At 35.5% G+C, this 15,911-nt stretch overlaps 1 protein-coding gene and 1 long non-coding RNA gene across 3 annotated transcripts in view; one reads left to right on the top strand and one right to left on the bottom strand.

Moving 5' to 3' along the window:
• LOC136855104 (opioid-binding protein/cell adhesion molecule homolog) overlaps positions 1–2,311 on the bottom strand; it is a 74,868-nt gene extending 72,557 nt beyond the window's left edge. For both annotated transcript variants that reach the window (XM_067131933.1, XM_067131934.1), the window contains exon 1: positions 2,206–2,311. In XM_067131933.1, the coding sequence (XP_066988034.1) occupies positions 2,206–2,283 (78 nt within the window). In that variant the 5' untranslated portion in view covers positions 2,284–2,311. The remainder of the gene's footprint in view (positions 1–2,205) is intronic.
• The window catches only part of LOC136855105 (uncharacterized), a 493,988-nt gene that overhangs the window by 370,906 nt on the left and 107,171 nt on the right, over positions 1–15,911 (top strand). The gene's annotated exons all lie outside the window — the stretch shown is intronic.

Raw genomic sequence — 15,911 nt, 5'->3', positions numbered from 1 at the left:
TGTATTCCTCTTTTCCTCACACGTTTCCAGCTTCTCTTCCAAATTTCATAGGAGTCTTATGTATTTCATCTACGAGATCTACGGATGCCTTTCAGAATTCCGATCTTCCTGTTTCTTGGCAACACAAACCCAAGGTATTGTTTGTGCAGCGTTATTCACTGAATGGCTCCGCCATTGATTCATCCCTGAAGAATTTGATTAGCATTGAAAAATATTTAAATTTCGGGTGATATTTGGCATCCTCAGGTTTTGTCATGGGTATCACACATATGGCATGTGTGCAAGGTGATACGAGCATTGTTTGATTCTGAGTCCTTACATTAAAACTATACACAGCTGGAAAACATTCACATTTACTGATGAGCTAACTTTCATTAAAGAGCGGTGAATGATTCGAAGGCGGAAATGGTGAATGCGTGCTGGAAGAATTTGTGATTTCAAAGCCTTCCCTACTATCGACACAAGAAGAAATATGGAAGAGTGACGGTTAAATCGCCATTGTAAAAGAAAGTATGGAAGGGCATCTCAAAGAACATTAGGTGTTCTAGTGTTCTACAGAGAAAGACAGGGAGAAAATTTAGTATACCTTAGTTTAACCAGACCACTGAGCTGATTAACAGTTCTCCTAGGGCTGACCCGAGGAATTAGACTTATTTTACGTGGCTAAGAACCAATTGGTTACCTAGCAACGGGACCTACAGCTTATTGTGGAATCCGAACCACATTATACCGAGAAATGAATTTGTACCACCAGATATAAATTCCTCTAATTCTTCATTGGCCGGCCGGAGACTCGAACATGGGACTAGCAGAGTGCTAGCCGAGAACTCTACCGACTCGTCCAATGAGGAACTAAGACAGGGAGCGAGAAAGAATTAAAGAAGAACCAGCAGGGTGAACACTTGAGAGGCCGGGGAAAGTGTTTCAACCGACGAACAATGTAAAGGGGGAGATGGTGGCTTATGATCCCATGATGGAATCCGACCCTGAAGTGGCACATATGACAATGGAAGCATCGAGACCCTCCACCTTACAATTCACGAACGAAAAAGGCCAGGTAACAGCTTCCTATCACAATGCTCTTCCCAAAGGTAGAAAAAACAAACATTCACTTTTGGCGATCATCAGCCATCAGCATCGTCTGCTCCTAGTGTCATCCAGCTATTGTCTTTTTCTTCTTCTTCTTCTTCTTCTTCTTCTTCTTCTTCTTCTGCGCCTTCTTCGGCTGAAGATCCTCCCAGTGTAACGTCAGGAGGTCAATAGCCTAATGTCTAATACATCATCACAATGCCAATACAATGACCTTACTGCATCAACAACTCATTACTGAAAATATCGTACTGACTCATCATACCACCACCACCACCATCATCATCACCACCACCATCATCACACCATCATCATCATCACAACCACGGATCATCATTACAAAGAAGAAAGAGAACTGATGAATATATATAGTAGGCAAGAATATCTTTAAAAAATGAAAATTTCTCATATCATTCATGTACAATATAGTACGTGATACAATATTTCTCATCATAAGATGTGTAACAGTATAATATGTTTTTATTGTTCTTTCGTATATAGAGGCATAAAAGAGCAATTTTCATTGGGCGTTTTCCGATGCTGTTTGGTCCCACTGGGATTAGGCTAAGACGTCAGAATCCCTTTCATGAGAGAGAGAGAGAGAGAGATACTGTATAATACTGTATCATAATGTAAAATATTTTATATTAGTTCAATAGACCAATGGCATGTACAGTATATGATAGACACATGAAAGTCATATAACATACTGTATTATAATGTAAGATTTTGTTCTATATAAGTTGAATATCTAACAACACACATATACAGTATAAGTATATATATATATATATATAATAGTCACATTACATATATATATATATATATGTGTGTGGGCTGTGTGCAGATGAAAGGGATTACTGTACTTTATGTATAGCTTTTTATACATATATACTTTGCTCTCCTTGCTGCAGGATACATTTCCGAACCTACCAGGAGACTAAATGAAAACACACACACACACACACACACACACACATATACATATATATATATATATACTTCAGATACTGGCGTATCTCTTTAAACGCACCCTTTGAATGTATAATAAGAGACGTAAAACATCACCAAGAAAAGTCTAAACAAAAACGTAAAGAAACAAACAGCGTGACTTACCGTCCTGTTCCCAATAGAATGCACCCGACACCTCAGCTCAGCCTGACGACCAACATGAGCAGTCTGATTGGTCTTCATCGTCGAGTCGAAGTACGGCTGGTCTGTGACCAGATAATAAGGGTGGGGTGGGCTCGAACCGCGGAAGACAAGAACTCACCCCTCCCGTGTGGTTAAAATCCCCCTGAGTTCAGTGCTGCAAAAAACTTATTATCAACTAAAAATTCCCCTTCGGAAAAAATGGAAAATTTTTATTTATCCTTCACATTTCCTAGTTTGCTGAAGAAATGGATTATAAAAATTCTGCTTCATTATTAAAATGGCATTAAGTGCTAAGGGTTTGATATCGATTCTAAATACAAATAGCTGAGTTCGACGAAAACAATGGAAAACTTATACCTCACTTGTTTTTAGACTGAAAGTTAGTTTTTGGAAAAGACGAGAACTTATTATCAACTACAAATTCCCTTCACATATATGAAAATATATTATTTCATTGGATATTAAAGGACATTTGTATATATATATATATATATATATATATATATATATATATTATATATATATATATATAAATTTATATTCCTTGTATATATATTTAAACGCACCCTGATATATATAAAAGACATGTAAAAACATCATAGAAAAGTCTAAATAAATATAAAGAAACAAACAGCGTGATATATCCTGTTCCCATATGCACCGACACCTAGCTCAGCCTGACGACCAACATGAGCAGTTTATGTCGATATGGCTGGTCTGTGACAAATACATACCTACCAAGCCCCCACAGTGCTGCAAAAAGGAAAAAATGGATTTTAATTATCCTTCACATTTCCTAGTTTGCTGAAGAAATGGATTATAAATGCACATATTACTGGCATTATGTATGTTAGTGAAAACAATGGAAAGGGTTTTTTAGACTTTTGAAAGTTACTTTTTGGAAAGGGAAAATTATATATATATATATATATATATATATATATATATATATATATATATATATATATATATATATATATATATATATATATATATATAAGCTCAATACAGTTCGAGAGACAAATAGACGTGTATGAGGAAAATATATGGATTACCAAAGTGGTACTGATAGAAAATAAGAGAATCAAAATAAAACTACTATTTGTAATGATGAGCAAATACCGATGTGCAATAAAGTCCAAGAAGCCGCTAAGATTGATGAATCCCATGTCAAGACAGAGGAGCTGTCCTAAAGACAATAATTGAAATATCTTATAAATAAAACAGAGTTGAAATTATAAATCTATACGGATGGATGGATAAGGGCCCTTGTGTAGGTGGAGTAGGTGTCTCACATTGCCAGTATTTTCGTAAGATTTCCTCAGACATCTTCATTTTTTCTGGAGAAAACAAAAATTTTCATTTTGCCTTTTGGTTATCAGGTTTTAATTAGATGTAGGTTACCTTTAAGAGAAGTTTGTTCGTTAGTATTAATGTGTTCAACTTTTCATTTAAGAGACCTGATTACGAAGGTCATATATACATCATTTTAGCAAGATCATTTAACCAAATATTTCTTCCAGTACGATTTTTTTGTAATTTTGTCTTCATCTCATTTGGAAGAAATGAGAGCGAGAGAGGCGTTATATATATATATATATATATATATATATATATATATATATATATATATATATATATATATATATATATATATATATGTGTGTGTGTGTGTGTGTGTATATATATATGTATATATATATATATATATATATATATATATATATATATATGTATATATACAGTATGTATAAATATAATATATATTAGGATGATGAAGGCAGAAGCCCAATATTCGGAGATGAAGGGCAGATGGCAAGAGAGAGAGAGAGGGTGAAAAATTTCTCTACTATAAACATAAAAAGAACTTCCGTGAGGGGGAGAGAGAGAGAGAGAGGGGTTGGGGGGGGGAGAGGTCTAGCCTAACCAAATTTATCTGGCTTTTTTATATAAGGGGATACTGTTATGGACCTCACTCTCCTTACAACCTCCTCCCCTTCCCTTACCCCTAATAGATTCAATTTTCTTCTCTATCCATCGTATTAATTTAAGGAATAGTCTTGCCTGCCCTGTCAACGGTAAGAACGCACGAAAAGTAGAGAAAAAATGCGTAGCAATAAGAGAAGATTGACTCTACTATAGGTTTCCAAGTAGGAATCTTTTATATTTATCTGTATTGTCTGAGAACTGTCTTTTTCTTGGTTTACAATCATTTCATTTTCTGCTATATTATTAGTTTATATGAAGAGAAATAGTTTTTGCCTCATTGCACAGTTATAACAGTACATGAAAAAAATGGCATTGAAGTTGAGAAATTGCTGAAGGGTATTGGGGAATTTTTTAAAAATTCGTTCATTCATTCTTATCCAAATATTGTGATTCTGCTTCATTTTACCACTTTTTTCTCGTCTTTATTTCTTTTTTCCTTCTCTTAACGGTTCAGAAACGTATGCTGCATAAGTGGTAAAAAGGTGTATGGAAAAAAAGAATAAATGCAAAATTAGGAAATAAAACTCGGAGAATTTACGGTTGTAATTCAACAGTATCAAAAATTTCATTCTTATTTTTGCATAAAACATCAGTGGGTTTCGTATTTCTTTATTTTTCATTTATTTCCATGGACTAATAAGTAGCTTTGCAACGTCAGAGTTCAGAGACGAACGAAACAAAATGAAAGATAGGGGAATTGAACAATTACTTTGCCGTATAGTAAGCTACCGTTTCCAGTCTCCCAGAACGTTTGTTATCTTATTTATTTTTTCCATTTACTCATTAGTTTATCTGACTTAATTTACAATAGGAAAAATTCTTAATTGGAATATTTGGTAAAAATGAAAAATATACTGAGAGAAGGCTTTTAAAGTATAAGTTTCTGAACGTTGATTTTTGCCATGAGCCAACAGCGCTTACGCGCTAGCTGGACCCAGCTTTCAAAGGCGGTCACCTGTTCAAGAACTGACTATGCCCAACCTTGCTAAACCTCACTGATCACCGGACATTCACTAGAGGTCACCCATCAAAAAGTTGACCGAACTCATCATCATTCAACTCCACTGGTCAGAAGCATCTAACTACTACATATTCCGCTAGTCATTTTAACTCTCTCCAAAGATCAGAACTTCACATACAAGCACATCGATTCAATATTAAATTCAACATTCAGCATCCAACATTTAACAATGGTTAGACTGCCTGAACGCAGTAGAATGGTCTATTTACATCGCCATTCGAATATTACTGTAATGTTATTTCGCTGTTGATAAAATAATGCGGACAGCAAATTGCTTTGGGCAGACAGTATTATAATGCTTAGGAACATTTATTACGTTTTATCTGCTTTCTCTGTTTAATAATAATAATACTGCCTCTGCACGGTTTGTACTGGAGGTGGGACGGACCGAGAGGCAGACACACACACAGGGACAACGAGACAAACAGACTGACAGGGAGATGAACGGACTGACAGACAGACATAGAGACGGACAGACAGACAGGGAGACTAACAGACTGATGGACAGACATATAGACAGACACACAGACTGACAGGGAGATTAACGGACTGATGGACAGACACAGAGACAGACACACAGACTGACAGGGAGATTAATGGACTGATGGACAGACAGAGACAGACACACAGACTGACAGGGAGATTAACGGACTGATGGACAGACATAGAGGCAGACAGACTGAAAGGGAGATGAACGGACTGACAGACAGACATAGAGACGGACAGACAGACAGGGAGATTAACGGACTGACAGACAGACATAGAGACAGACACAGACTGAGAGGAAGATGAACGGACATGGACAGACTGACAGGGAGATTAATGGACTGATGGATGGACAGACAGACACAGACACACAGACTGATGGACAGACAGACTGACAGAGAAATTAACGGACTGGTGGGCAGACAGACTGACAAGGAGATGAAAGGACTGATGGACAGGGAGACGAACGGACTAACAGACAGACTGACTGAAAGATGAACGGACTGATGGACAGGCAGTCAGGGAGATAGATGAACTGACCGACCGAAAGACAAACAGACAGGCAATGAGATGAATGGACTGACAGACAGAGAGACAGAAAGCGGGGTGAAAGGACAAACAAGACATAAATTTAGATAAATTAATAGATTTTAGATTATATATTCTGTTCTTATATATTATGTAAAATTATTATTATTGGAAATAGTGATGATGATAATACACAATCATTTATTATGACCTTTTATAGTATGATTATGAAACCAAGAAAGTGACACTAGCAATTTTGAGATAAAATAAATACTTATTAAAAAGCGACATTTGCCCATAAAAAAATACAAGTCTCTGTGGGTTTTCCTCCCGTACGTAATGACGGGGAAAGAAGAAGAATAGCCTCCCTCCTAAATATTCAAAATGGGGAGGGAGCACCGCCCCCTTCCGGGCTTTCCGAAACTTTTTCGTAAACTACTTAGCTACTGTGAACGAACGTTAATGATGTAGAAGCGGTGGGATTGGGCCTGTGTTGCCAGTGCATGATGACTGGCAGAAGTTACCCGGAAGAGCAACTCAGAAATAATAATAATAATAATAATAATAATAATAATAATAATAATAATAATAAAAGACTTTTAAGATGTGTTCCTGTTGTCTGTCCCTTTACATTAGTAAAAGGATTTTAAATATTCTATTTTGTGCAAGTGTATTTGCATTTGGTTGCCAGTAATCACTTTTTCATTGCTATTATGTTCCACCTTCAACGTGGAGGCTTTAAAATCTCATTGGACATTGAAACAAGAAAGAGACGAAAAAAGGGAGACAAAACAAGTTTGTAAGCAATATTGGAAAAAGAATTCATAATGATACTGCATACGAAGTTAGAGAGAGAGAGAGAGAGAGAGAGAGAGAGAGGCAGACAAAAAGGGGGGAGTGATTGGCATGAGCCTGGAGAAACAGTTCATCAACTTGACTTATGCTCCATTTTCATACATCATTTTCTTTGGAAAGTGTTACAAAAACAGGGCTTACATTTCTTACTGAAGAAGAACACAATATGGCTGACATAGATACGCTTTGAGTATTTTGTTATTAAATGAATTCACATAAATTCGAGGAGCTTAAGTTTTCCTGTAAACATTAACGAATGGAGGATGGAAATGCTGTAGAACAATAGAAGAAATGTCTAATTTAAATCAGTAATTAAACTATATATACACATATAGTTTTATATATATGTGTATATATAATATATACACATATATATATAAAAACTATAAGAAAATTTTAAACATACTTTTATTAAAATGCACTAATAAAGTAAAAAATAATTTTTTGAGACATACCAGGGTTTTCTAACGATTAATCATGTCTACAAAAATAAAAGAGTGGGCCCCAAACATGGAAGAAAATTGTACAAGGAATAGAAAAATCTCTTTCTTTTCTTGTAGCTTTTCCTTCTATGTTTGGGACCCACGATTTTATTTTTGTAGACATGGTTAATTGTAGGAAAATCCTGGTGTCTCAAAAAATTATTTTTTATTTTATTGCATTTTAATAGGAGCATGTTTAAATTTTTTTATATTTTTTATCTTATACTTTTTAGTTCTGACAGAAATTGTAACCGATTTATGACCGTAGTTAACGAAACTGATATCCGTTTACGGGGAGGGTGAGGGAAGGGGGAAGGGAGGGGGGAAATGAAGAGGGGAGGGGGGAAAGGAGGAGGGAAGATGGAAGGGGGGGAGGAGGAAAATGAAAAGGGGATGGAGGGGAAAGAGGAAGGGAAGGGGTGGAGGAGGAAAGGGGTAGCGGAGAGAAAGGGGAGGGAAAGTGGGTGGGGTGGGGAAGGGAAGGGGAGGGAACAGCTAAATTAACACTTGATCGTGTGCTACGGGAGGGACAGGGGAGGGGAGGGGATGGGATGGAAGAGGGAAGGGGAGAAGGAACACACAGCTAAATTAACATTTGATCGCATGCTCTGAAAGGGGAGAGGATGGAAGAGGGAAGGGGAGGACATAGCTGAATTAACACTTGATCGTGTGCTTCGGAAGGGGAGGGGGAGGGGATGGAAGAGGGAAGGGGAGAGGAGGACACAGCTAAATTAACACTTGATCGTATGCACCGGAAAGGAGAGGGGATGGAACAGGGAAAGGGAGGGGAAGGACACAGCAAAATTAACACTTGATTGCATGCTTTGGAAGGGGAGGGGATGGGTGGGGAAGGGGATGGAAGGGGAGGGGAGGGAAAAGGGAAGGGGGAGGGATTATATAGAAGATAGATTCTACCGAATCAAAGAAGTTGTGAAAAATCCGAAGAGTTTTATATAAATCCCGAGATACTGGGAGAGGTCACTGTAGGGTCACTGCTGACCTACTGATCATGTAACATTGTATTGTCACTAGGATTGAGTAACCGTGCAAAATTTCAAGTCCATCGGACAAAGGGAACAGGTCGAAAATTGAGTTACAAGATTTGAGGACAAGACGCAGATAGGCAGAAGTCCAGTTAAGAAGCATGTAATATATATATATATATATATATATATATATATATATATATATATATATATATATTTATATATACATATATATATATCTTTTGCCACATGGTTATGTGGAACAACACTAGATCGTTCGCCAGGTCCGTAGGTTGCTCTTAGATTCCTGTCCAACAGAACACTCCAGTGTAGGTCTGCCAAGAAATGGTCTGAAATCACGGAAAAAGGTTTTATGTCCAGCAACGTCATCCTTAGATTTGGTGAAAAACTTGGCATTTTTGAACATTATATGTATGTGTATATATATATCTATATATATATTTGATGAGACCTATATAAAGAAATATTTATGATTGAAATTTTTTAAAGAAGATATATTTATCTTTTATATAAAATCAATCGAGACAAACTGATGATATATATACATACATAAATATCAGTTTGATTATATATATATTTATATGTTTTTATATTTTATATATATTATATATTTATATATATATAGAGGAGTGTATGTGCGTTAAAACATGGAAATCTGCAAAAATGGTCTGAAATCACGTAAAATAATCCTCGCTCCCACGTCTTGGCATTCAACATTCATGTACCACAGTCTTCGAGGCTTTGATGAGACCTTGAAAGAAATCGCGAGAAATTTTTTAAAGAAGAAATTTTCTCTTTTGCCAAAATCAATCGAGACAAACTGATGATTCAGCCAACGTAAATATCTTTGATTAAGACGCTTTTTCTGTTTTTCTTTTTCGTTTCTGTTTGAGGAGTTTCTTCGGCTGGAAATATCAAAACTCCAGAGATTTCTGCGCCGTAAAATTTTTATCCTCTTCCTTTTCTTTTCTCTCTTTTCGTCGAGAAATTGTCTAATTATTCCATCAGCGATGAAAGTTAAGTAAATTAGAAGAAAGTTTTGAGGCTCTTGCATTAATTCCTACGACTCCCTCTCTTTGACTGTCCGTCTTACTATTATATATATATATATATATATATATATATATATATATATATATATATATATATATATATGTATGTATGTATGTATGTATGTAAGTATAGTATATGTCTATAATATATGTATATGCTTATTTGTTTTATTTGCATATCAAACTTTAATCTCTCTCTCTCTCTCTCTCTCATCACACACACACACACCTTTCAGGTTTAATCATATATAATCCCAAAAAGAGCAACACGAACGTTATTTTTCTAATGCATATCATCATTCCGAACAACTCTCTCTCTCTCTCTCTCTCTCTCTCTCTCTCTCTCTCTCTCTCTCTCTCTCTCTCTCTCTCTCTCACTAAAAGCCCGGCTGTTCTAGTTTGATGACAAACATGAAAGATTAATGAAAATATCGTCGACTTCGAAAAGGTCAGAATGCTCTGACGCAGCTTTCAACGTAGATGCCATTATGTTTAATTAAGACGACGTGTTTCGTATTCATTTATGTATACAGTACGCGTGTAATTACCCAGCTGGTCCCACCATCTTGTGCCTAAGCAGTCATGGACTTTCAAGCACACACAGACATGGACGCACTCACAGCTGCATGTATTTATGCGCATGTGTGTGTATATATACAGTAAGTATATATATATATATATATATATATATATATATATATATATATATATATATATATATATATACACACTATATATATATATGTATATATATATATATATATATATATATATATATATATATATATATATATATATATATATATATAGAGAGAGAGAGAGAGAGAGAGAGAGAGAGAGAGAGAGAGAGAGAGAGAGATATTTATTTATTATGATTTGTCCCTGTGTATGTAGATTTATAACAATATGTAATTATACTGTATATGACCATACACTGCAAATTGATACATATACAGTATACATATATATGCATATATATATATATATATATATATATATATATATATATAAATATAAATTATTCATTTTATCATCCCTTTCTTGAAAAAGAAGTATATATCATAAACTTATTACACCTCGGGAGAAAAACAAAACAATTTTAAAATTGTTTTTTATTAACCCCCAAAAAACTCCTGAAAGAAGAAAATAAAAAAAGAAAGATAAAAGCCCCGGGACGTTCAAAGAAATTATCTTTTTTTCCCAAGATTTACTTAAGTCGTTAAGTAACTGTTTAACCGTTCATCAGGATTTTAAGTAAGTCGAGCGTATCAGCCACAATCTTTCTTTCTTCTTCCTCTCATTTTTTTCCTTCTTTTTTATATATCAGCCTTCTTGTTTCCCTTTCATTTACCTTTTTCTGCATTTGTCTGTTTCGTGTATACTCTTTCTTAATTATTTCCCCTTTTCTATCTTTCCTTATTTCTTTAATTTTTTTCTTTTACTTTCTTATTTCTTCCTTATTTCTCTTTTCTACCTTTTCTTATTTCCTAACTTTTTTTTACTTTTACTTTCTTTTTCCTTCCTTATTTCTCTTTTCCATCTTTCCTTATTTCCTTACTTTTTTTTACTTTGTTTCTTCGTGATTACTATTCTTTCTTTTATTTATTCTGATTACCATCATTCTTGGCTACTTGCTTTCTCTTCCAGTTTGTTTATTTTCATCCTAAAATTCCCAAATTTAACCTTATTGCCGAAATCACCATAATTCTCAAAATTACCTGTGGTCCCAAAATCCAAAATCACCACCATTCTCAAAATCATCTGTGTTCCCAAAATCCAGAATCACCATCATTCTCAAAATCACCTGTGTTCCTAAAATTCCTGAAATTTAGAAAAGTCCGAAATTTCCTTTAAAAAAAATCTGGAAATGTGGATTCTCATGATCAGCTCCCCAACATTAAGGAAACTGCAATTTTACTTCTAATCAACGGTGCTTGGGGAATAAAATTATTCTCTCTCTCTCTCTCTCTCTCTCTCTCTCTCTCTCTCTCTCTCTCTCTCTCTCTCTCTCTCTCTCTCTCTCTCTGTTTATATTTTTCTCTTTTTTTCTATGTAAAGATATTGTACATTGTTTCTTAGATTATAGGATTATATATATATATATATATATATATATATATATATATATATATGTGTGTGTGTGTGTGTGTGTGTGTGTGTTGTGTGTGTGAGTGTGTGTGTGTACGTAGTAAAAAAGCCACAAGGAAATAATAAATGGTAACAGTACCTAGCGCATCCATATATCTAATAAACTTTTCTTTAGAGTACAGCTCAAAGATTCTTCGACTGACTTTTTATGATTTCTAGCAAAGCAAAAACCTCATTTTGCCAGAATATAACGAATCAGATACGTCTATAAAAAAAAGTAACTAAGATCTACTTTCACTGATTAGCCATTGCGATCCGATATTGGAAACCCACTTAAAAGAATCGACGTCTGAACACCACTAAATAAATAAAGGAAATATTGAGAAACCCGATTTTCATGTCACTGATTGAGGGAGGGCGAGACATCTGATGTCATCAGGAAGTCACAGACCTCCAAGCCTGCATTCTGTCTTCTATCTTCCTGTCCAAATTCCCTAGCTTTTACTTCTTAATGCAGTTCTTAATTGGACGGGTGGGTAGAGCTCTCGGATAGCACGCTGTTGGCCCAGCGTTCGACTCTCTGACCGGCCAATGAAGAATTAGGGGAATTTATTTCTGGTGATAGAAGTTCATTACTCGCCCGTTGCTAGGTAACCCGTTGGTTCTTTGCCACGTAAATTAAATCTAATCCTTCGGGCCAGCCCTAGGAGAGCTATTAATCAGCTCAGTGGTCTGGTTAAACTAAGATGTACTTAACTTTTTTACTTCTCATTTTTACATCTTTGCAATTCATCTTTATTTTCTGGATCTGTTTATCTCGCTGTTCAACGACTTTGACTCCTTATCTTTTCGCTGTCTGAAGTGATGAATGCCTGAAGTTGCTTGGCTTGGCAGCCTAGATTTCATAAAGTCGATCAGACGATGCAGGGATAGAGAAAAAAGCTCACCGGGAGTACCGGGTTCGCAACCTCACACCTTGTGTAAATGAGTAAAGGTTATAAAGATGATGCAGGGAAAGAGAAAAAACCTCACCGGGAATACCAGGTTCGCAAACTCACACCTTGTGTAAATGAGTAAGGGTTATAAAGATGATGCATGGAAAGAGAAAAAAGCTCACCGGGAGTACCGGGTTCGCAACATCACACCTTGTGTAAATGAGTAAGGGTTATAAAGATTATGCAGGGAAAGAGAAAAAAGCTCACCGGGAATACCAGTTTCGCAACCTCACACCTTGTATAAATGAGTAAGGGTTATAAAGATGATGCATGGAAAGAGAAAAAAGCTCACCGGGAGTACCGGGCTCGCAACCTCACATCTTATGTAAATGAGTAAAGGTAACACAAGCAAATTAGCAAATATTGTAAGGAAACAAGAGCATGATTCTCTGAGCTTTGACCCCTGGCTCGAACAAAGCTACCTGTCAGGTTTAAGCCTTAAGCTTGAAGCTTTGAACAGAGTTCACAATCAACTCTGTATTTCGACTCTTTAATCGCAGGCTATTGGCTTAATCAAATTCCCTCTGTAGCGGCATTTAAGAGAGCTTTAATAGAGAGCAAAAAAGAGAGAGAGAGCATTTCATGAAAGCTATTTCCAGTCTATTTACCCGTTTTCCAGTGACATTATTGGTTGCCATTATATATTCAGCATTTAATTACCCGGGGCAGGCCATTTATTGAATGCGCGCCCCTTTTTGGTTTTTCGAAACTTTATGTTTTTCGTCAGTTTGGGGTTTGAAATGTGTACTTTCACATTATACTTTTTTTTCCTAAATGTTGGTTTTTGAGGGAATTAGTTTTCTGGAAATTAATCATCGTAATTATCTTACTTTTATCAACTCTAATATTTCTGGATGTGTTGTATTTTGGGAATTTTGCTGCATTAGACAACTTTGTTGATTTTTGTCATTTATTGCTTGGATTGAAATTTTAGCGTTTTACCTCAAGAATTTATAAATACAAGCCTGATCAAAGCCCATATATATAAAACAAACCCCAAGAATTTATAAATACAGGCCTGACCAAAGCCTATAACAAGAGGAAAAGTGCAATTTATTGTATTTTAATGTCCTTGTCTAAAAAAGCACAATACAGCATATCGTTTCTTAAAATTACAACTGACTTTACAGAGGTCTAATCCAAGCCATGGCTGGTCAATTTAAGTACCGAAATAGGAGATAGTACATAATCTATGCTGCAAACATTCTTAGTGGACAAATCATAAATGTGCATCATATCAAAACAATCATCATCATTCTCATTTTTTGTAACGTCAAAATCTGATGAAAATAAGTATGGGGTTATGACACTGAGAAGAGAATTCAAATTTTATTATTTTATGTAGACCAAAAAGACAGGCAAACTAATGTACCCTATTCTAAACAGGCCAAAATGGAAGCAAGAAGTGAAAGGGGTAAGCAACTGACCGGGGCTTGATCCCAAAGGAAGAGGTAGACCATTGGCCTTCTAAAGAATGGGAAACCGCTGAGTCAAGAAAAACATAACGGGGGGCTGGGGATTGGGCGTCAGGTGTGGTTGGTAGGAGGGGTGGGGAGAGTGAAAGAGTTTATTTAATAAGTGGGCAAATGTGAAAATTATAGTCATTCCTTCGTGTTTGCACTAAACCCGTCTGTTTGTTTGAGTGAATTTCATTCACGGGCTTTACGGTGTGATGGAAAAATTAGACTAAAATCTTATAAGGACCGAGGTGGTTTGTACTTGTGATAAGAAAGGGAGAAGGAAGCAGTCAGTCAGCAATGTTAAATATAGAAGTCACAGGATGAGGTGCAGTGATAAGCCCCAGAAATTCATGGAGAAACGACATAGATAAGAGACCTAAAGTAAATGTTAATTCAGGTAGACACACTGAGGACAGTGGAGAGAACTCATTTTTCACTTCTAACCCTGTCAAGGAAAGAGCGTGGCAGGAAAGTTAACGATGATAATGATGGTTCATCGGCGGGTTTAGATTTAAATGTTACTGATTGCAAGGGCTGTCCTAAGTTAGTAAGATGTTCATTGGGACCAGGTCTGTAAATAACCGGGAGAAAATTAAATGTTACTGATTGCATTGTACGAAGAGTGTAATTCACTTTCTTCTTCTTCTTCTTCTTCTTCTTCTTCTTCTTCTTCTTCTTCTTCTTCTTTCTTCTTCTTATTATTATTATTATTATTATTATTATTATTATTATTATTATTATTATTATTATTATTATTATTATTATTGCTGAACTGACATTCTTCAGGGCGACAAAAATGGTCATAAACATATCCAGTAAACTTCTGATAAATAGACGAAGAAGATAAAAGTCAGGAAAAAAGTGTATAAAAAACTATAGGACGCAAAGAAATAAGCAAAAAAAAAAAAATAGATAAATGAATTCTACGGATCCTTCTAAAAACAAAAGAATGGTTGAGATGACTCTTACTTTTTGGAACGTGACTTTGTCTGTCAAGTGTGTCCCAAGAAAGAGACGAAGGAAAGAAAATGAGAAGGTAAAAAACGGGACGCACAAGTCATCACAAGAAACAAATAGAGGCATAAACAAAACTAAAAAGGTTTAAAAAAAATGAGTCGAAGAAGTTTCCGGTAATCTGGAAAGAATGACTAAAAAAAAAAAAGAATAAAAAAGAACAAAAAAGAGAGGATTGGAGTCGAAAGGCAAAATTAAGTCCAGCAATAAAAATACCTTAAAAGGAAACCTTAAAAGTCAGTGGCTGTTAAAACGCCGGCAGATTGAAAACTTTCTTTTCAAAAGGTATTTTTGGCATCTCTGCCGAGTATGGAATTTAGATTTCCTTTTTCTGTCCCGTTTTTGGGTTTCGTACATGTTTTCGCAAATTTTTTTTTTTTGTCTTTTTTTCTTGGTGCAAAACAGCTCCGGTTTAGCGGAGAAAAAATTAGAATAAAGTATTTTGAAAAATATTTTCATCACCATTCTCAAAAGGATAATAAATTCTCTTTTTTAAACCAGCGTTGCCTATTTGCGGCCTGAGAGGAGAACAAATAGTTCTGCTGTATTCTGTAAATTTCTATTGCATTTCTATTTCTCCATTATTCTCTTATTATTCTCCTCTACGTCATAAGTCCCACAGGGTTCAGTTCTCGAATTCCATTTGTCCTCCACGTGGATCGTGCAATATGACCTTCAAAAATGCATTGT

This window comes from Macrobrachium rosenbergii, chromosome 30, assembly GCF_040412425.1.
Source record: "Macrobrachium rosenbergii isolate ZJJX-2024 chromosome 30, ASM4041242v1, whole genome shotgun sequence".
Classification (NCBI taxonomy): Eukaryota; Metazoa; Arthropoda; class Malacostraca; order Decapoda; family Palaemonidae; genus Macrobrachium; species Macrobrachium rosenbergii.
This window is presented reverse-complemented; position numbering and strand designations above follow the sequence as displayed.